The sequence below is a fragment of the Lissotriton vulgaris genome, chromosome 1_1 (assembly GCF_964263255.1).
Source record: "Lissotriton vulgaris chromosome 1_1, aLisVul1.2, whole genome shotgun sequence".
Classification (NCBI taxonomy): domain Eukaryota; kingdom Metazoa; phylum Chordata; class Amphibia; order Caudata; family Salamandridae; genus Lissotriton; species Lissotriton vulgaris.
In genome coordinates, this window is record NC_141685.1 from 467,936,770 (window position 1) to 467,959,584 (window position 22,815).

At 46.9% G+C, this 22,815-nt stretch overlaps 1 protein-coding gene across 7 annotated transcripts in view; it reads left to right on the plus strand.

Moving 5' to 3' along the window:
- MIER1 (MIER1 transcriptional regulator) overlaps window positions 1-22,815 on the plus strand; it is a 396,268-nt gene that overhangs the window by 311,622 nt on the left and 61,831 nt on the right. For all 7 annotated transcript variants that reach the window (XM_086953817.1, XM_086953835.1, XM_086953836.1 and 4 more), the window contains one exon: window positions 8,626-8,720. In XM_086953817.1, the coding sequence (XP_086809943.1) occupies window positions 8,626-8,720 (95 nt within the window). The remainder of the gene's footprint in view (window positions 1-8,625; window positions 8,721-22,815) is intronic.

A 22,815-nucleotide genomic window follows, 5' to 3' on the forward strand; every position in this document is an offset into this window, starting at 1 on the left:
CTTGTTGCTCAGAAGCCTTGTTGTATTTGTAGAATGCAATAGGTAAGGGGTTTCCCATTGTCTAGAGCATTGATACTCACAAACTTTTTCATGGGGCCGCAAAGTTTGGTCTATGCTGTGACCGAGAGCCACACTGATGCCAGCGGGGGGGTCCAAAGGGGGTATGGAGGAGGCAAAGGTGTATATATAGTGGCTGTCTTTAAAAACTAAGGTGTTCCTGAAGTTAAGGGTCTAGTTACTTCCTTTCCCTAACTGCAATTAACCTTTAAATGAGTGCTTACTGTACATTTAATATTTTTTTTCATGTTTGTGCTGAGTTGAGTAAAGTGCTGCTGGTACCCAGACGGCCACATATAAAGGTCAGGAGGGCTGCATTGAGTATCACTGGTCTAGAGCAACATAAACCAGATTCAAACGTAAGAGAATTAAGGGCCGCTGCTGGACCACAGTACCCCTCTTACTCTCCTTGCCTAAGGAAGTGACTGACCTTCCTACCCTTTGCCAGTGACGCACAGAAGAGTTCAAGATGGTGCAGCAGGCGCAGAGAACAGCACCAGTGATACATTTTTTGTGGGCTGTGATTACCCACACACAAAATCCAGTGGCACCAGTCTGCTGTGGTCGATCAAAGTAGCAAGTAGATCTCCTTGCACGCATATGACACCACTACCACAAGATTACATTTGGATACCTAATTTTAGTGTGTATTCTTTTGCATGTCCTGTCCTTTCCAGTTTTGCTTCTCTGATGTTATGTGCTTTGTGCTCTTCCTTGTCCAGAATACTTTGGCATGAGTGGTTAGAAAAGTATATTTGACTGCCTTATCTGTCTACCTGATCAATCCTCTCTATTAAAGATGCTATTTGTGGATTTTCTGACCTGTTTACTGTATGGTTTCCTCCCACAATGTTTCTTATTACACAATGGGATTTAAAGTTGATGTTTTCTTTTCTCATGGCTTCTTGGGACCAGTGCATATGGTCGGTTGCTGAAATACAGGACCTTTCGGACCATCCTCATTTCACTCACGGTGTTCCACCCAGATAAACTGGTACTTCGCTCCTGCACTTTATACTTGCCAAAGTTTGTCTGTCCAACAGGGCCCAATCGATCAATTGTCAATCCATCTTTCCTCCTTGTTAGATCTTGGGGGGTCTAGTTGGCAATGGTTATCACCTATGTCCAAATAGGGACCCTTACTTCTAAGTCAGGATAAGGGGATTACACTCCTTAATAACCCCTGCTCACCCACTTGGTAGCTTGGCACGAGCAGACAGGCTTATCTCAGAGGCAATGTGTTAAGCCTTTGTGAATATACACCGTAATACAGTGATAACACTACAGATGGACACAACATAGATTTTATGAAAATAAGTATTCTTTATATAGACTTAACACAAGACCACAAATGACAAAAATCCACAATACTACACTTAAGATTGATTAAAAGATGATTAAAGTCTCTTCATTCAAGTTGTTGGTAAATGCGACAAAGTTCTCAACAAAGTACCTGGATGCGTACCGCAAAGTGAACAAAAGGCTCGCAGAAGGGGAGGTTGGTCGGGCCCCTTGATGCGGCAATGCGATGACGATGCGATGATGCCCTGGCAGCCTTGCGACGACTCTGTACTTTGGAGCTGCGACAGGCCCTGAGACACGCTTCTCCGGTGATGCGATGGCGACCCTCTCGATGGCGTCACGCTTCTCCGGTGACGCGACAGCAGGCAGCTTCGATGAACACATGCTTCCAGGGAGATGCGGCGAAGGCTCGCTTCTCCGGCGTTGCGATGATTTCAGCTGTGGCGGCGACACGCTTCCTATGGATGCGTCGCGCTTCCAGCTCTCAGCGGCACGGAAGTGACTGGAGTCAGAATTCCCAGCAAGGAAATTCAGGAGGGAGCTGGAGGTGAGTCTTTTGTCTTTGAGACTTCAGCAGGAGGCAAGCACAGTTCAAACCCTTGGAGAATATTCTGTAGATGAAAGTCCTTACAAAGTTCCTTCTCCTTTCCCTTGGCAATGAAGCAACCACTGCAGGCCAACCCAGCAAACAGCGCACTGGCAGAGGCGCAGTCCAAACTCCTGCAGCTTCCTTGGTTCTTCTCCTTGGCAGAAAGGTTTCTTGTTCCAGAAATGATCTAATTTCTTGGGATCAGGGTCCCAATATTTAAACCCCAAAATCCTTTGTTCTCTGAAGGCAGAGAGCCCTCTGCCTAGCTCAAACCAGTTCCTGAGCACTTTGTTGACATGACTCCCTTTCACTGTGCAGGGCAGAGACATCAGCCGCCCAACAGGAGGTGGAGTCAGCACAGGGGAGGGAAGATACAGCTCTGGAGCACTCTGTTGACATGATTCCTCCTCTCCTTTCACAGTGCAGTGCAGACACATCAGACAAGCCACAGGGGGTGGAGCCAGCATTGTAGAGGGATGGCCCAGCCCTATTCAGGTCCCAGGTGCAACTCCTCCCTCCCATCTAGATGCAGATCTCTCTATTCACCACCGGGCTGCCCCAGCCTGTCTCCTGGAACCCCCCAGCCCTGTCACACACAAACCCAGACAAGGAATACACAACCCAGCGGAGGCAGTCTCAAATGGTTAGGCAAGCAAATACCTACTTTCTAAAAGTGGCATTTGCAAACACAGAATATTAAAATAAACTTAACTAAAAGATGTATTTTATTATTCTGAGTTCTGGCATACTAAACTCGAATTTATACCGTGTTCCCTGAGTCAGTTAGGTTTTAAGAATGTAATAACCTTAACTACCCATTCTGACCTATGAGAACAGTAGCCTTCAATAGTGAAAAACGAAAATGGCTGTAATTCACTATTAGAACATGCTACACACATCAGAGCATGTCCCACCTTATACTTACAATGCACCCTGCCCTTGGGCCTACCTTAGGGGTGTCTAATATGAAGCAACGGGAAGGTTTAGGGATTGGCAAGTGGGTGCACTTGGCCAAGTCGACATGGCAGTGCTAGATTGCACACAGGCCTTGCAATGGCAGGCCTGAGACACACTTTACAAGCTGCTTCTGTGGGTGGCACAACCAGTGCTGCAAGCCCACCAGCAGCATTTGATTTACAAGCCCTGGGCACACATGGTGCACTGTACTAGGGGCTGATAATAAATCAAATAACCCAATCATGGAATCCAATCAATATATCAATTTAACATAGGGAGCACTTGCACTGATTAGCAGTGGCCAAGTGCCCAAAGCATAAATTCAGCAAAAACATATCAAAACAGAGGAGGCAATCCGTCAAAAATGGAAGGGAGTCTCACTCCAATGTTGTCAGGTCTAACACTCCTCAACCAAAGGAAGAAGAAAAACTGCTTACACTGAACCCCAAGCAGTATATTATTGTATCAACTTCTCAAAACAGAGGCTTAGAATAGCGTTCCAGCTCACAATTGTTCCCAGTGTAGGAAGGCCATGGCTGCTTCTACTGCTCTCACCAGGCGCATTGTCTTTGCTGAAATGTGCCAGACCGCCACTTTGTCTTCCTTGCATACTAATGCATAACATTATTACCTCACACTTCAGGCACCTAAAGACATATATGTTGCTAGGGCTATATTACATGATTCCTTATGTTAAATGACGCAACTCAACCCCACCTCCCAGGTAATATTGCTCCGAGACTCATTCACAAGTTGAGGACTCTGCAGTACCTTTGGTAACAATATGTTCGTAGCATGCATGGCTTAGATGCACATGCTCTGCATACTCATGCCATCTAGTATTAGGCTCTGACATTTAGAAGTTTTTTTATGTTTGAAAAAGCTTCTTCGAGTCTTGAGGTTTCCTGTAACTCCTCTCTTAGTAGAGATTATGCATGGGCAGAGCCTCCATTGTTAGATTGTTTTTCTCCACCATCAGGTTGAGATGTGAACTGAGGAGGCTCCCAGACCAGACTCATTAGACATTCATGCTTTGGGCCCCCGCTGTAAGAACTTTAACCCAGTACTCGAACAAAATATTCCTTCCATGTCTATCACTAGTCCTCAAACCTAATGAGCGTCATGGGTCAGCAGTATGGTTGAACTTCAACACCATAAACCTCACAAACAGCCACACACCAAGGCAGAGCACCACCCATCAGGAGGCTGGGTGTCCAGCACAACAAACTGTGCCACCTTCAGGGCCTCTCCAGTCTTTGGGTTCTTGTTGGCATCAAGACAAGAAATCAGACATAAATCTGGACTGCACCAAATACCTCAACCCTTGTTTGTCTCTCCGCAACAATAAGTCCAAGCAAACCTTGGTCTCCGCTCCTCATTTAGGTTTGAAGAAGGTGTCTACCTTGAAGGCATAATCTGCGTCAAACACCATCAATACGGTCATTGCCTAGTACTCTTCTCCTCCCCACCAAACATTTCACCCTGTGCACGCACCTCAAGCACAGATCATCTCCACTTTCTTCAAGAAGAGGTGCACACGCTTCTGCTGAAAGGGGCAATAGGGCTGGTGACCTACCAGTGCTCAGTATTGTACCCCTATACTTTCTTCATCACCTACATACAATCATAATATTTCCATATGACAAAACTGTAGGATGTTATTCCAATGCTGCAGCAAGGAGACTTTTTGACCGCTGTATATCTGAAGGGTGCATTCTGCTCATCGGCGCTACCCTCACTTTGTTATAGGTGGACAACACTATCAATTCAAGGTATTACCCTTTGGGGTTACCAAAGCCCACGGGGTGTTTACTAAATGCCTAGTGGTTGTAGCTGCCCAGCTCAGAGGCACACACATCTTCCTCTCTCTCAAAGATTGGCAGGTCCAGATTGTAGACCGGCAGCACCCGAGTTACCATCTTCCTACTATACAGATTGGGTTTCACAGTAAACGCTACCACGTCTCCTCTTCAGCCCCTACAGTGTCAATGCTTTTTAGGGTCAATCCTCAATGCCATTATGGGCAATTCTTAACCCAATCCTCCGAGTACTAGCTTTCTTTTTCAGCCAATTTTCCCCTTCTTTAGAACAGTTATGCACCTCTAGGGAATGATGGCTTCTTGCAAAGTCCTAGTTCCCCATGCCAGATTGCACATGCGCCCATTGCAGGAGTGCCTCTGCACAGAGGTCACAAGCAGAGGGTCATCTACAGGATCTAGTGTTGGTAAATGCGCTCTGCTTTGGTGGAACAATAATAATCTTGGGGGGTGCAACATTCCACATCATGACAGTTAAGGGTATCTGATTACCCCAAAACTAGGGATTTTACATCAGTTACCTCTAGCTTCTTCTTGCTATCTAATTGGCCCTCAGGACATTCTTTCGGAACATTCAGGTCGAAGTGGTATTGATAACAACCATTTGCAATGCAAATTGGTCTTGCATTTGTGAGAATTAGAGGTATTGGAATTTTACCTACCAAAGGAGTGAAAGAGGAAAGAAAATGGAAACAGAAGGGATGCTTGAGAAAGGAGGAAAATGAAATGGAAATGGAATGAATCTGAGGCAATGGGGGTGAAAAGAAAATATAGGGGAAAATGTAAACAGCACTATAAAGACAGAATGATAAAAAAAAGAAGTGAAGACTGCAAAATGTCCATAAATTAACAAATTAAATAAAGCAGGACATATAGACAAACAAATACAAACAGGGTAAGAAAATAATATATGAAAGTAGAGCGAAACAGAAAAAACAAAATGGATGAAATGGAACAGAAAGGCTTGGAAAGCTGATTCTAGTTTCTATGAAATCCCACCTCACAGATCAACGGAACATTTTATTTCTTAACTTTGTGCAAGATGTAGGGAAAGCAGCCAATGCACAAAATCAGCATAATAAAAAACCTTTTGAAACTTTAAGGCTCATGGTGTATCCAGTTCCCCCTCCCTTTGGTCATTTACTGCAAGACACTGCATTGTGTGTAGCAATTCATTGTACACTGAGAGATGGAATACATACAGCAGAAAAAGGTACGGTTTCTGCTTAGTCCCTGCACTGTACCAGAGAAAAATCCGATGCTTCGGTACACAGCACTGCCAGTGGTGAGCTATTACATAGCACCAAAGACAGACTATATGATGCGATTAGAAACTGTGTGTGTGTGTGTCTAATAACTATATGGTGCAAGTGACCGACTACACGTGGCAGTGCACAGCTAGGTGTAGAGTCATTGTACAGTGCCAGAGACAGTGGTGCACCAGTGTATGGTGAAAGAGGCAGACCATGTGCCTTAGTACATAGCATTGTGTAAGTCGATTCTCCGATCACTTCGGGTGATAACCCACATGCTGCACTGCACAGCATTGTGTGGTGATGAATGTACTCTGCCCGATCCAGGCTGCACACTATAGAACACAACAGTGTGAATGGTCAGTAGTTTACACTGCACTTGGTCCAGTATACCTATTTCACCTGTATCAGGCAGTTAATCATATGTTAAACTTTTAAATATTAACCTTATGAATGTTCAGTAATGATGCAGAGGAATTGCCACTCAGTATTCCGAATAATATACATTGAACTGGGTTTAGGTAGGACTGTTTAAATCCAAAAACTGGGAACTATTGCGATAAATTGCTTTAGAGCAGTTAAACATGTTATGGAGGCCTGTACTGAGATGTAAGAGGGAATTGAGCAATTAACTTTGGCTAAGGAAGGGGAGCAACAGAAGGGGTGGCAAGATGTAGTTTTCTTGATGGGTGTGACTACCCATATGTTGTATTGTTGTTTTGGTTGTTCATAAACCTTAATAAAAAAGAGGGAAACCTAAACAAAAAAAGTTTCAGCCTCACTTAGGGGCAACGTGTGAATTCTGAGAAAGTCTATTTAGAACTTCGTGGCCACATCCTTGTACACCCAGGAACAACTTTAGAGTGTCCTGATAAACAATTGTTCACAAACTAGGGAGAAATAATAGAACAAAACAGCGTGATATAAAAGATAAAATACTGGTTTAAGAGTCTGCTTCTGGAGTAGTGTGCTTATCTGCAACCCTAAGATTCAATACTTCTTGGCGGTGCTGCTGGTAATGGAGCAGCATCGTGCTTCCAGTCAGCAGCATTATTGCACCTTAGTTGCTTCCATAGTGAAGAATGTTTTTGTTTGTGGAAGCTCAGAGCATGCCCATGCCCGGATTTATGCCACTGAGCAGCTCTGTGACTTTAGCAGCCGGCCTTGCAGGTCTTCCCCATTTCACTCCTGTAATTTTTGATTTATACAGCAGTTTGGTCCTAGCAGCCTGTTAATGATGGTTATCTCTCTAAACTGCGCGTCACAACTGAAAGCGGATCCCTAGCAACGCGCTTTCCTGGAGGTAGAAGAGGTGGGAAGCCTCGTTTCCCAAGGCTCGAGATGCTTCTAAGATAATTCCTTGACACAGAACAGCGCGTGCATAATTACAGAAACCTCAGTGTCTTTTTTAAACTTCAAAGTTAGTTGGAGGGGTACACACTTACTTACAAGCAAAGTGCCTTTGTTTTTAACACAAAGCTTTGAAATCATCTCCGACTTGTTTATTTATTGCAGCATTACGCCGTGAAACAAGACAAGGCAATACATTAATAAACAGGCAGGGGCATGCGGAAAGCAAACGCGGCTGTGAAAGAGCGATGCGGTTAATGAGCTATGACGAGAGAGGAAAGCCAGATGGCGCCTCGGCTCGACACTGTGCGCATAACCGCAGAATCTAGGCCACAAAAAGCTGTGGTAGGACTTTTAAAAGCCCACACACTAAATGTCTCGCCAGAGACAGAGCACACATGCGCTGGCTCAGGTGAGACCTAAAAATGGACAGCATGACCTACAGAAAAAGGGCGGCACTCCCTCACCACAGTTGTCAGTGCTGGCCCAGAAGATTTATAATTGGGTGATTCACCTTCAGATACACCTAGCCGAGAACATCCTAAGGAGAGACAACTTACCCGAGGTGCTAAGCAAGCTGCATCAACAACTCCACCATCAAATCCTACTCCCAATGATGGGGTTTTCTGCAAATAAATCTATTTGGCACCCAAGAAAACCTAAAATGCCAAAACTGCACCTCAAGGTTTCCACACCCAGAGTCGTGGGTAATGCCCCAAGTATAGGAAACTTAATTTTTGTTGCAGTAGTCCCCCCTAACGTTTTGCCTGCTATTTGATGCAACTCTAACTGAAGTGTACTGGATTACTGTTCACCCGATCCCCATTGCCAGTGTTCCCTGCCCCAAAACAAGACATCTGGTCACGTGATCCCCAAGTGACCAGGCCTTTTGCCATTCTCCAAGTCCCTAGAAAGTGGTACCTCGGGTACCTAGGGCATAGGCACTAAAGAGGATCCCTAAGAGCTGCAGCATATTTTGTGCCACTCTGAGGGACCAAGCACAACACCCATACAGACTGCCACTGCAGACTGCGTGTCAAGATGTTCTAAAAAGTGAAAACACAACATGGCCCACAACTGTATGCCCTGCCCACATACAATGAATACACTATAGGTAAGTCTCCACCACAGCAGGCCTTACAGATGATAAATGAAACAAGATCCTTAACCATTATTTAAAGAAGCATGTAATGTTTTATAATGAGATGCTTTTGTTTTGAAGTGTTGGACTGCAGGTCCCTGAGTTTTAATGGACTTGTGCTTCAGTAATTTTAAGTGTTTTCTCTTGCATCTCTTTCAGAGGAACTGTCTGTGTGGACAGAAGAAGAGTGTAGAAATTTTGAACAGGGACTAAAATCGTATGGGAAAGATTTCCATTTGATTCAGGGTAACAAGGTGAGTTCATTAGTAAATAATAAGGCATACTGTGTACCTAAAAGTGACCAATATCTTTAGAAACAGGGATGGAAGCTTATGGGTCAGTTGGTACTTAGGAAATATAGCTCCTCTGAGCTAAAGTAGTTATGCATAGTAATTAACAGAGACCATCCTTAACAATCGCACTTCTTCCAGAGTTTGCTCTTTCCATGACTTTAATCTCAGACTCTCCATTGCCAGTCATAATAGATGCACATTATAGTGCCTTTTACTTTGTAACCGAGGCTGCGAGTCTACATTATGGCTATATAACATTGGTCAAGGAAGGCATGGATATCTAACTTGGTCTAGGAAGGTGTGATGTTTGTACGCCTTTTGTCCCTCAATACCAACAACACTTTACTTGCGATTTAGGCATGTGATTTGTTTTAAATCATGCTCCTTTATAGCATTTAAGTTATAAATCTGACCATATTTCTGCCTACAAACTAAGACACGTAAACATCATCCTTTTATTAATGATGGTAAATGAGATTTTTCATACATATTAATCATGTCATTCTAGTATTTTTAAGACATAGTGTTAACGCCGTTCCCACAATTAAGATATACTGTGCTGTTGACTGACTTGAGCCAAAATAAACAATATAAGACTTTGATTAAATACCATTCTCATGTGGGGATTATGTTTAAAGCAGTGTGTTTATATGCATGTCATTGCGGTTGTTGCAGCTACAGCAAATACCCAAACTGCTCTATTGTATGAAGAGATTGACACATTGAAGGTCAGGTCAAAGGTGAAACAGGTCTCCTGTTTCTTTGTATGCATTAATATGAATTGACAATATACCCTATGTGGAGAGAAGCGCTTATCTCTATCCCATCCGTTTGCTGTTTTAAACTTTAGTTAGAGCATACGTCCATGCAGTAGGCTTTTAAACAGTCTCCCTCTTTGAAATTCCACAGATGTTAATCTTTAAATGAATATCAATTGAGGAAGCCCAAAAAAGTTTAATCGTCTTAACCGGTTTACCTTAATGTTCTAAGAGCTGAATTTTATGTTGTGCCTGACTTGTTTGGAAAATTACTTCTACATTTGTAGTATACATTGATGTTTTTCTTTCCATTATGGGTCACATCGAGAATATTTATGGTACTGTCCTGCTGGTTCTAAAATACACCCAAAACAATATGAATTTGATTTTAATTTCAAAGTTGCACTGCCATCATCAATTATGTGCGAAAGGTCTGATAGCCCATTGTTTACAGTCAGTGTAAACCTTTACATTTAAGGCTATGGAAACAGAATTTGATGATGACTAAAGAATGCATCATTATTGGTAGCAACCTTGTGGGTGTGAAATGGGGGCAAACACTATGTTCTACCTGCAAGAATTGCTGGACAAGTATGATTTAAATAAATCCTGGTTGGACAATGAGATATTTAAAAAGATAAGGAAACCATCTGGATCCAAAGTGTCTCTCTTCTCCTAGAGACCACCTTTTTAGGTCTCGCCTGGCGTTAGCAGTGCACATGCGTTGCTCTTGCCAGGCAAGGCATTCTTGAAATTGATATGGTTTCGGAAGGGAGCTTGAAGCCCCGTCCCCTCTTCCCATTGGCCTGCGTCATAGCTTAGGCTAAACGCTGGCATTCTATTGTTAAGGAGGCTTTTTAGTCCCTCTTTGTTGCCGCCCTGTCCACTTTTGGCCATGCCCACCGGGACTGGATCTTTTACTGGCTGCAGTACAGACTCCTTTAATTGTTAGCTAAGCAATTTTTTCACAATTCGTGTAATATGTTGCAATGACAAGTGGCCGAACTTGTTGTGCCTCTGCTCGCGATGCCCTCCCCCTACCACCATCAGCCCGTCTCAACCTTTTATGCTCATGTCGGCACCCGATCGTGGAACCTGCTCCTGCCTAAATCCCAGCGACTCCTGCGGACAGCAACCTCGGGACACCCAGAGGACCTGCCTGCCTTGACCCTCTTAAAGACTGGGACTCCCATTAGCAGAGGCTCTGCTGCAACAACCCCCCTGGTGCCTGCCAGGAAGCTCCGGACCAGCCCACTCTGCACCCGCCGAGCCCGGCCCGTGCCCGAGTGATCCAAGACCACGAGGACGTGCCCCGGCGACTGGGACCCAAAGTCCAGTACCCAAAGACCCTCCGCGACGAACCAGACGACGCCTGCAGACTCGGAACCAGGGGCCACCCCAACCGCAACCAGCTGAGGGTAAGCTTTTCCGACACCCTAAGACACCCCTGCACCCAGCGCCCTACAGCCCGCTGTGCCTCCCTTTGGGGTACCTACCTGTGCTCCAAGATCCAAACTTACCTCTCGAAGTGCTGGTCTCCCCTGGAGAGTCTCTGCCCCCGAGCCTGCAGCCTTTATTCCCTTTTGACCTTTCCAATTGGACAACATTGAGCGCCCGATGTTCTCATAAGCTCCCTGCACCCAGCCGCCCGAGTACCGCTGGCAGTGCGACCTTTGCCCTATCCTGCTTCCCCCTTTGCCCTGAGCAAGTGACCAAGAGCCCAGCTCCCACAGCTGCGTGGCCTGCTAGCCAGCAGCCACCAACCGGAAGCCCCCTGTCCCTCATTTGGATAACATTGGGCCTAACTAAATCTGCACCCGGCCGCCCCTGCGCCGCTCAGGGTGAACCAACTGTACCTACCTGACCCTGGGGGACCCCTGAGTCTATGCCCAGAACTACAACTTCACCAGACGACTATTCACCTGGAAACTTGTAACTCGCTTACCTGCCATTGGATAACATTGACTGGTTTGACTCGAAATGTCTTCTAAGTGTGAAGTTTTGGAAACTTAAAATATTCATATAAAATCAACCGAATTCCGAAGTACTCACCTGTGATCAGGAGAGAAGCTAGTACTGTACCTTGTAGCCGAGTACTGAATCGCAAAAGTAATCCTTACCTGGTTCACTAGTAACCTGAATTTTCTCCATAGGAGTCCATTGTCTGCTTTTCTATGAAATTTCTTCTAAGTGTCTACTTTTGAAAACTTGAAATATTCTTTAAAAATCATCCGAAATACTGAAACGAAATTACTTACCTGTTATAAGTTGAGACCCCAGTGCTGGACCCAGGAGCCCAGTACTGGATTACCAGTGTAACGAGATCGTACTTTACCTGCAACCTGAATTTTCTCCCATTGGATAACATTGCCAGATTTCTGTTGAAAAGTTTTTAAGTGTGAACTTTTAAAATAGCTTTATATTCCTGAAAAATCACTGCAATACCTAAAACGTTTTTACTAGTCCTGGAACTATCAAAGTAATCTACAAAGTCATCAACTGTGTTTATATAAGAAAATCCATTGAGCTCAATGCTAAATTGTGTGTAGAATTGTGTTGCCTACTGCAACCCCTGTACCTATTGTGCTTACAAAGTGTTCGAGGCATGTGGGCTGCTGAATTCATATCTGTGCATAGATCGCCGCCTAGTGTTGGGTCTGGATGATTGGACATTGTTGTCCTGGAAGAGTCTTCGAAGTATCACGAGATAGGTGGCTCCTCCCCTGGACTACAGTGCGCATGGGCATCCTCTCCATCCTCAGATTGTTTTTTTCCGCCATTGGGTTCGGATGTACTTTCTTGACTCAAGTTCGGAATCGATATAAAACTCTTTGCGCAAGGCCAATAGGCCTTCGGGGCGTCGGTATTGTCTCGTTCGGTGACTGCACTTCATCTAGTTCTTCCAACAGGACGTCGAAGGCCGTTTGCCTTTTCGACACCACAGGCCCCAACTACGACGACGATGGAACGGAGCCCATTCAAGAGATGCCCCGTCTGCAACTCAAAATACCCTCACATTGATGTGCACCCAGTGCGGAATAAATGTTTATCCCCGGACCACGTCGAGGCCAGCTGTATGGCCTGTTCAAAGTTCCGGTCGAAGAAAACGCTTCGACTTCGACGTGCCGCACGACAGTCGGCACAGAAAGCGGCACTTAAAACCGGAGAACATCTTCGAGGCTAATGACGATGAAGGCGTCGATGAAGAGGATCCTGACCAGCAGTCGGACCCCGAGTCGGAGCGGGACTCTACATTCGGTGTAGACGACGATGAAGACTTCGTCCATGACGAAGACGTCGTCGCGGTAGGAGACGACGCAGAGGCCATCGGAGCCGTCTATGACGACTCGAGCGATGAACAAGGCCCACCCGCAATCGCGGGGCCTAATATTGACACTGTGCTCTCTAAGGCTCAGGTCGCGGCATCGCCAGAAGGCCTTAGCCGAGATCGAACGCCACATTCTATAGCCCCGCGTCAAGGCCCGGCTAAGGACAATTCTAAGGAGCCATCGGTCGATCCACCAAAATCGAAACCGAAACCAACAGAGGCAAAAACAAAACCAAAGCTGTTGAAGACAGTCCTCGGATCGAGGCCCGCAAACTACTCGGCTCCAGTCAAGTCTACAAATGTCATCGACCCTTCGGGGTCACAAGGCGGCATCGGCCCCAAGAGCGGGGCACCGAAGCCAGTCTCTACAGTCAAGCACGTCACTCTGACGCCGTCGACGTCCAAACATGGCGACACGGCCAAAGGACTCCAGGCTAAAAAGACTGTCGAACCGACTCTTGCAGCCTCTAAGCCAATGTTAAGCAAGGCTCTCGAGTCGAAGACCAAACCCGACCCGAAAGAGCATATCGCGTCGAAGCCCAAGGCCGTATCTGCTGCGCACCATGATCTCAAGTCGACGCAAGGCCGCAAGCATGCTGGTGATCCACCGAAGCAAATCTGATCGAAGACGACGTCAATATCTAAGACGGTCGGTTCGTCTCCGGGGCTTCCTCCAACAATTAAATACGGACTGCCCCCGACCGCTCGACCCAAATCGTTTGAGCCACAAAGGAGCGCCGAGACCTCCAAGAAGGTATCGGGACCTTCCAAGTCTCAGTCCATTCTGGAGGGGGTAATGTTCCAGGCACCCTCGTATGACAATCAATCGAAGCTCTTCATCAACTCGGATTCTGGCAGACTCACCATTCACAAATGGAAAATCGCTTCAGAACATCCTTTAGAGTCATACAAAATCCCTCTCAAGAGGAAAAAGGATTCAGCCACCTCGCCTGTTCTCTTTGAACATGTTGAGTCCTATACACAGCACGATGCCGATTCTCCCACACGCAGCGATGAGGATGTGGGAGGTGATTACAGTCATATGGGATTTATTTATCATGCTGACACAGATCAAGGGGAACCTCAACACTGGACTGACACTGTTGACCCTGATGATCCACACACTACGCCTGATACTCAGTCTTATGTCAAAACCTCGCCTACTGAGGACACGGCGACGTTTAACGCTTTAATTGAAAGGGGGGCCATTAACCATGACGTTGAAATGCACGCTGAGCCATTGGAGGAGGACTTTCTATTCGATACTTTCTCCACCTATTCTGTTTATTTTCTATTCTATTTATTTGGTAAAGCGCAAAACAGCTGCCCCAGCAATGAGGCGTCCCGGCGCTAGAGAACCACATACCCTGGACCTGAGAGAGGAGAGTGGAGGGGGGAGTTAGGGAAGAGGGAATAGATGCGTTTTAATGGCTTTCCGGAAGGCCGGTAGACTTTCTATGGAGCGAATGTTTTGTGGCAGACTGTTCCATAGTTTGGCTCCTAGGACTTTAAAGGAGCGGCCACCCATGCGGCAAAGTTTTATGCGCGGAACGCACAGGAGGTGCTGGTTAGAAGATCGCAGGTTGCGTGACGGAACATAGGAAGTGAGTAAGGGTCGTAGCAGTGTTGGGGTTCCAAGTTTGATAATTTTAAAGGCCATGATAAGGGTTTTGAATTTGATTCTGGAGTCCACGGGTAGCCAGTGAAGTTTTCAGATTGTAGCTCTGGCCGAACATCTGCGAGGGAGGCCGACCAGAATTCTAGCCGCAGAGTTCTGCACGCGTTGCAGTCGTGCAATCTCTCCTTTGTTGGCGCCAAGGAGGAGTACGTTGGCGTAGTCCAAACGCGAGAGGATGGTTGCTTGAATGATGAGCTGGCGAACCTTGGCGTCAAAGAAGCCCAGTATGTGGCTGAGGCTCCTCAGCAGGCCGACGCAGGTGCCAGCGACTTTTTTAGTGTGTGCCTGATAGTTGAGAGAGGCGTCCATCCATACTCCTAGATTTTTAACTAGGGATTTGGGGGGTGGGATGGAGCCTAGGGAGGACGGCCACCAGTGCTCATTCCAGCGGCTAGTGTTTTTGGCAAGGAGTAGCACTTCTGTTTTACCAGCATTAAGCTGTAAACAGTTGTCTGTCATCCATTGGGCTACTGCGGAGAGACCGTTTTTAAATCTTGAGGCTGAGGTAGAAGGGCCTTCCGTAAGAGAGATGGTCAGCTGTGTGTCGTCGGCGTACGACCCCAGTGTCAGGCCCCACTCTTTGGCCACTGTGGCAAGAGGTTGCACATAAAGGTTAAAAAGGGATGGGCTCAACGCCGAGCCCTGCGGGACTCCCTGTGCAATGGGATAGGATTTAGATAGAAACGGGGGTGCTGAGACCCGAAAGGATCTGTCCTTGAGGAACGATCGGAACCACTCCAGTGCATGGCCAGATACTCCGAACATCTCTAGGCGTTTAAGAAGAATGTCATGGGATACCGTATCAAAGGCTGCGCTGAGGTCGAGAAGGATCAGTGCAGCACTTTGACCGGCATCTAGGATCGTCCGGAGGTACTCGGTGGTGGCCAGGAGAGCAGACTCAGTACTATGGCCTGGTCTAAACCCATTTTGTGAAGGGTCCAGGATGTTGTTTTGGACCATATGTTGGGATAGAATGCTGTTCACATGGGCTTCTGCGAGTTTGGACAGCCATGGGAGTGGGGAGATTGGCCGAAAGTTCTCCGGTTTAGATGGATCAAGGGTGGGTTTCTTGATGATGGGCGAGACCCACGCTTGCTTCCAGGCAGATGGAACACTCGCTGAGGAGAAGGAGAGGTTCAGGATAGCAGTCAGGGAAGGTAGAAAAAAGTTAAGTGATTCTAAGAAGTGTGCCGGGTGCATGGGGTCTGACGGAGAGCCAGTCTTAATTTTTCGACATAGTTTAGTGAGGTTGTCAGTTGAAATTTCCGGGATAAGAGTTAGGGTAGTACAGTTGGGGGAGGGAATAGGGCTTTTAGTGGGGCTGGAAGAGAGATGAGAAAAAGAGGTGTAGATTTTCTGTACTTTGTCAACAAAGAATGTGGCACGAACTTCGCATTGTTGCGCGGAGGAAATACTGGGGGGGGGGGGTGATTTACCACTCTGAAGTTCTTGCACAAGTTTAAAGACTTCTTTGGCAGGAGTAGGGCTGGAATTGATTTTATCAGCATAGAAGGCAGTTCGCGCAGCGCGGATGGCTTTATGGTACATTTTTTGTTTTAGTAGATAGTTCGTTTTATCTTCGTTCTTGTATTCCCTTCTCCAGAGGCGCTCAGCTCTTTTACAGTCTTTGTGCATGGTTTTGAGGGTATCGTTGTACCATGGGTTGGACGGTGAGCTACGCCCTTTCGTCCATTTTGCTGGGATAAGGGCGTCTAATCCTCCCGTGATCCTATCATGAAACGTGCTATAGGTTACGTTGATATCGAGGTTGGTCTCATGATGGAATTCCCGAAGGGTGGTATGGAGGTCGCTAATAGATAATTTGTGCCATGGTCTTTTTAGGTGGCGAGAGGGTGCGATTTTAAGCCTTATGTTGTTGACTAGAATGGTCAGTTTAATAAGGTAGTGGTCTGTCCATCCCATCGGTAAAGGTGCATCTGTTTTAAACTCCTCGATGTTAGTAAATACTGGATCTAGAATGTGGCCAGCTAGATGCGCAGGGGTAAGAATAAGAGCGTTAAGTTGCAGGGCAGATAAATCAGCAAGAAGGTTTTTGATGGTGGCGTCATTGAGCCGGTCGAAATGGAGATTGAGATCACCTAAAATGGTGAAGTTAGCGTTTTTTGTTACTAGAGAATTTGCTGTCTCAAGAAGAGCCTTAATGAATTTTGAGGCAGGGCCAGTTGGACGGTAGATGTAAAAGCCTGACATGGTAAAGTTGGGGTTTATAGTGATCTTAAAATATGCACATTCACAGTCAGGAAGTTCTTCCTTGGTGAATAGAAAGATTGGTAAAGACATTGCCTATGCTAAAGGGTGTCCTCAAACATGCTACTGACATTTTCAAGGAGACCACAAGGGCAAGGGTTGTAAACCCAAGGATTGAAAGAAAATATAGGCCTGCGCCTGTGGACCCTACCTACATCAAGGGCCAGCTCCCATTGGACTCCCTAGTAGTGGCTAATGCTCGCAAGAGAGCAAACTCTCAAACTAGTGGTGATGCTCCTCCTCAGGTCAAAGAATCCAAAATCTTGGAAGCTTCTGGCAAACGGGTAGCAGCTCAAGCGGCTAATATTTGGAGGATCTCAAATGCACAGGCCCTATTAGCCAGATATGATAGGGCTCACTACGACACGTTAGAACAGCTGATGCAACACCTGCCTGATGCTTATAAAGAGGGAGCAGAAATGCTAATACAGGAAGGAAAGTTAATTTCAAATGCATCCATCAAGTGTGCACTCGATGCAGCAGACACGGAAGCTAGAGCCATCAACACTAGTGTAATGCTGAGACGTCATGCCTGGCTCCGCATCTCTGGTTTCAAACCAGAGATCCAAACAACTTTGCTCAATCAGCCAGTTAACCCGGACTTTCTTTTTGGTCCTGATGTAGACACAACCCTTAACAAAATTAAAAAAGACACTGAGACAGCAAAATCCATGGGAGCTCTGCAGTCACAGCAGTTTAGGGGCAGTTCCTTTCGTCGCTCCGGTAACAGAGGAGCCTCTAGAGGTCAAGCATTTCAGCAAGCCCAATACAACAAGGGGAGCACGCAGACCACCTATAACAAGAATAACAGGGGTGGATATCGTGGGAACAGCACCAAAGGTAGAGGACGTAGAAATAACATTGCCATATCCTCCGCACCCAACAAACAGTGACGCCTTGTCACTGCCCGCAGACCAATTAACACCGGTCGGGGGAAGACTCCAGCAGTACCTGCCGGTCTGGGAAGGTATTACCACAGACAGGTGGGTGAGACAACTTATCCAATACGGCTATTGTCTAGAACTAACCTCCACTCCCCCCAACATACCCCCAAGGCACCGTCCTATGTCCGCAGAGCACATGCACTTATTGCAGCAAGAAGTGCTCTCCATGCTGCAAAAAGGGGCAATAGAACTCGTGCCTTTAGAAGAGCAAGGTACGGGGGTGTACTTTCTGTACTTCTTAATCCCAAAAAAGGACGGTTCCCTGCGGCCCATTCTAGACCTCAGACCCCTGAACCAGTACATCTTGTCAGAACATTTTCACATGCTGACTACAGCAAGTTCTGCCATTGCTCAGTCAGGAGGACTTCCTAGCAACCCTAGACCTGAAAGATGCATATTTCCACATTCCCATTCTCCCAAGTCACAGGAAATATCTCAGGTTCACCGCCCACAATCAGCGTTACCAGGTCAAGGTCCTGCATTTCGGGGTCACCACTGCCCCCAGGGTGTTCACCAAGTGCTTAGCAACTGTGGCTGCAGGTATTCATGCAGCTGATCGGTATGATGGCCTCCTGCATCTTCATAGTCCTGCACGCGAGGCTACACATGTGTCCGCTCCAGGAGTGCTTGGCACGACAGTGGAACCAGGCTCATGGGCATCTGAAAGACCTAGTGTTGGTGATCAGTCGTGCATACAACTCTCTGCATTGGTGGAACACACAAAACCTTTGCAGGGGACGACCGTTCCAAGAGCCTGTCCCACAAATAGTGCTGACGACGGACGCATCTCTCCAGGGCTGGGGAGCGCATGTCCTCTATTATACCGTGCAGGGACTATGGACGATGCAGCAGCAAAAGATGCATATCAATCTGTTGGAGCTGATGGCAATCTTCATGGCGATGAAGGCATTCAAACTGCACCGGTGCAACAAAGTCGTGCTGATCCGGACGCACAACAACACTGCCATGTATTACATCCAGAAGCAGGGAGGCACACACTCTCCGCAACTATCTCATCTAGCCCAGAGCATGTGGAAGTGGGCTATCCAGAGGAACATCTTCCTCATGGCAGAACATCTCCCAGGCAAAGACAGCCAGATGGTGGACCTGCTCAGCAGGCACAGCCATCAGATGCACAAGTGGGAGATACACCCCTCGGTGCTCCAACCATATTTCCAGCAGTGGGGTCATCAAGAAATAGACCTGTTCGCCACAAAGGAAAACGCAAAATGCCAAACCTTCGCCGCCAGGTTCCCACACCCGCAGTCTCAGGGCAATGCGATGGATGAACTGGTCAGGCAGTTTTGTGTACGCTTTTCCTCCAGCACCGCTCATACCGCTAGTGGCACGCAAACTGCGGCAGCACTCCATGACGCTCATCCTGGTTGCTCCAACGTGGGCAAGGCAGGCCTGGTACACCACGTTCCTGGAAATTTCAGTGGTGCCTCACCAACGGCTGCGCCTCATGCCCAGTCTCCTCACTCAGAGCCACTCAGCACCCAGATCCGCAACAGTTGAGCCTTGCAATATGGCTCCTGAGGTCATAGAGTTCGGCTACCTCAACTTGCCCCCTGACAGTATGAACATCATCAAGGAGGCAAGGCGGCCTACAACTAGGGCGTGCTATGCAGCCAAATGGAAGCGATTTGTCATCTACTGTTCCAATAATGACATTAATCCGCTAGATGCGTCCACGCAGAACATCATATGTTATTTGTTGCATCTATATAGATGCAATCTGGCATATAGTTCCATCAGGATACATTTGACGCCATGGCAGCTTCAAAACAGGCAGCATCTTTCCCTTGAGTGCCTGCCATTAAGGCTTTTTTGGAAGGACTCAAAAGAGTAATCCCTCCCAGACACCCTCCTTCACCTGTCTGGAATCTAAACATAGTTCTCACCAGGCTCATGGGGCCACCCTTTGAACCTCTTCATTCTTGTGAGATACAGTTTCTTACATGGAAAGTGGCCTTTCTGATAGCCATCACATCGCTAAGAAGAGTTAGTGAGCTTCAAGCCCTAACAATTCAAGAGCCTTTCCTACAAATTCATGCTAATAGGGTAGTGCTACGTACCAACCCTAAATTCATGCCTAAGTTGGTGTCGCAGTTCCACATTAATCAAACCATAGAACTGCCAGTTTTCTTTCCAAACCCTGATTCTGTGGCAGACCGAGCACTGCACACCTTAGATGTTAAAAGAGCTCTCCTGTATTACATCGACAGGACAAAAGACTTTAGAAAGACTAAACAACTGTTTGTTGCCTTCTCTCCACAACACAAAGGCAACCCTATTTCCAAATCGGGTATAGCCAGATGGATTGTTAAGTGCATACAAATCTGTTATCAAAAAGCTAAACGCACTTTAACAGTTCCCCCAAGAGCGCATTCCACACGCAAGCAAGGGGCATCCATGGCTTTCCTAGGTAACATTCCTCTAGAGGATATATGTAGAGCAGCCACATGATCCACCATACATACATTTACCAAACACTACTGCATAGATGTACACTCCAAACAGCAAGCTGCTGTAGGACAGGCTGTTCTCAGAACTCTTTTTCAGACTGCTGCAGCTGGCACGGGCAACCACCGCTAAGGAGGTAACTGCTATTTATTCTATGCACAGATATGAATTCAGCAGCCCACATGCCTCGAATGGAATATGCTACTTACCAGTATGCATCTGTTCTTGGCATGTAGGGCTGCTGACATTCATATCGCCCGCCCTCCTCCCCGGTGCCTGTAGCAGCTGTAGCACTCAGAATCATTCTCAAGCATGGTCATCCCTTACTGTATTACACTCCATCTCTGCCACAATGGCGAAAAACAATCTGAGGATGGAGAGGATGCCCATGCGCACTGTAGTCCAGGGGAGGAGCCACCTATCTCGTCTCAGTATGCATCTGTTCTTGGAATGTAGGGCTGCTGACATTCATATCGCCCACCCTCCTCCCCGGTGCCGGTCGCAGCTGTAGCCTTCACTATTACTTTCTAGCATGGACATCACTTACTGTATCATACTCCATCTCTGCCACAATGGCGAAAAACAATCTGAGGATTGAGAGGATGCCCATGCGCACTGTAGTCCAGGTGAGGAGCCACCTATCTTGTGATACTTCGAAGGCTCTTCCAGGACAACAATGTGCAATCATCCGGACCCAACACTAGGCGGCAATCTATGCACAGATATGAATGTCAGCAGCCCTACATGCCAAGAACAGATGCATACTGGTAAGTAGCATATTCCTTATTGCCTTTCTGCAAAGTACTCATCTGAGACTTCTCATGTTGAGAACCGTATATTTTGATGCCTGTTGGTTCTCGAAATAAAACAACTATATCTTTGATATAAAAACAATTGGCCTGGAGTTCAGTCTTTGAGTGTGTGAAACCTTTTGCTGACTGAATGTGTACAACAAATGCTTTACACTGCCTCTGGTACTGCCTTACTGCTCGACCAAGCTACCACTTTAGGGAGTAAGGTCGCACCTGGCTTTAACCTCTGTTATACCTCTGGGGTTTGTGGACTCTATACACACTGTACCTTATTCTGGTCCAGTATATATAGAGGCACTTTCTCACAGTGGCATAATAGGTTTAGTCACCCCAGGTAAGATGCCCATTTGCCCTACCTGATACTCCCCTAAAACGCCCCTAAAGCTAGTATTTAAGGTGGCTTCTCCAGACCTGGAAACTAGGTCTGTGACGAAAGAAGACCCTGCTGAGAAGACTGAAGACGACGACTACCTTGACCCCGACCCTACCGGTCTGTCTCCAGCTTCCTCTGAAAACCATGGGCGGACTGCTGCCTTCGAAAAAGACTCCAGTCTCCCTTGGACAGCTGAACTGTCCAAAAGAAACCGACTCCAAGGACTCCGAATCCAGGCGGATCAGATTCTCCTGTCCACTCTGCACCCCGTGGGTAGAGTCTGAGTGGCTCACCTTTGCAGTGAAGTCTCCTGAGCGATCCTAACCTTGTGTCCGGCGTCCTGATCTCTGTCTGCACCTGCAGTGTGAATCCAGAGGCTCCCCCTGACCGCAGCAGGCTCAGGTAAGAAGACTCGGACGTCGAAAGGCACCCCTGCACCCAACGCACCTGGGCCTTGGTACACTGAACCGATGAAGACCCTACGACCCCTTATATCCAAACAATACCTCTCCTGTCGTTGGTGTTCTCCTGCAACCTCCGGTGCCAAGCCTGCAGCCACTTTGCCGTAAGAAGAATCCCCAATGAAAAGAATTGGGTGCTCGGCGTCGAAATTGCACCCAGCAGCCCTAGTGCCGCTGGTTGTGTATGTTTGGTGCTGCTCGCCCACACTACCAATAACAGAGAACTTGAGTTTTTACATTGAGCCCTGTACTCTTTTGGGGACCTCCTGGACTCTAAATGGTATAATCAACTAGTGGCAATATCATATACAGAGCCAGCTTCCTACACTAGTGTAGGACTTTTGCATTGAAAGTGAAGGGCTACACTTCTGCCCATAGGGACCACTTCATTGTTGAATGCATGAGAGACGCTCTGCTGCTACACTGAAGTTCTTGAGTCTTTATTGAAGTCAAAAGAACAATTGATGGACAGAATGCAGAACAATGTCATACAGTCACCCCAGTACAGAGATCTGGGCCTAAATCCAAAGTTTTTTTGCTCAACATGCCATTCCACTTTGTACCCAGCCATATGCAAACCAGTCTTGACCCTGCGCCCAATGGGAACAGTCCAGCACAAACTGCCAGGCCAGGTACTCCCTGGACTGGAAACAAGCATCCTAGGACCGGTTTTGGGCTTTCAGCCTTCATCAGACAGGATAGCTTGACACCCGCGCCATGGAGAGCACGAGACCCGCGTCTGGGCATACCCGTCTCACTCAGGGAGGCAAATGCTAAAAGAAGAAGTGATGGACAGAATGCAGAACATGTCACACATTCACCCCAGTACAGAGATCTGGGCCTAAATCCTTAGTTTTTTGCTCAGCATGCCATTCCAGTTTGGACCCAGCCAAATGCAAATCAGTCTAGACCTTGCGCCCAATGGAAACAGTCCAGCCCAAACTGCCAAGCTAAACTGGAATGGCATG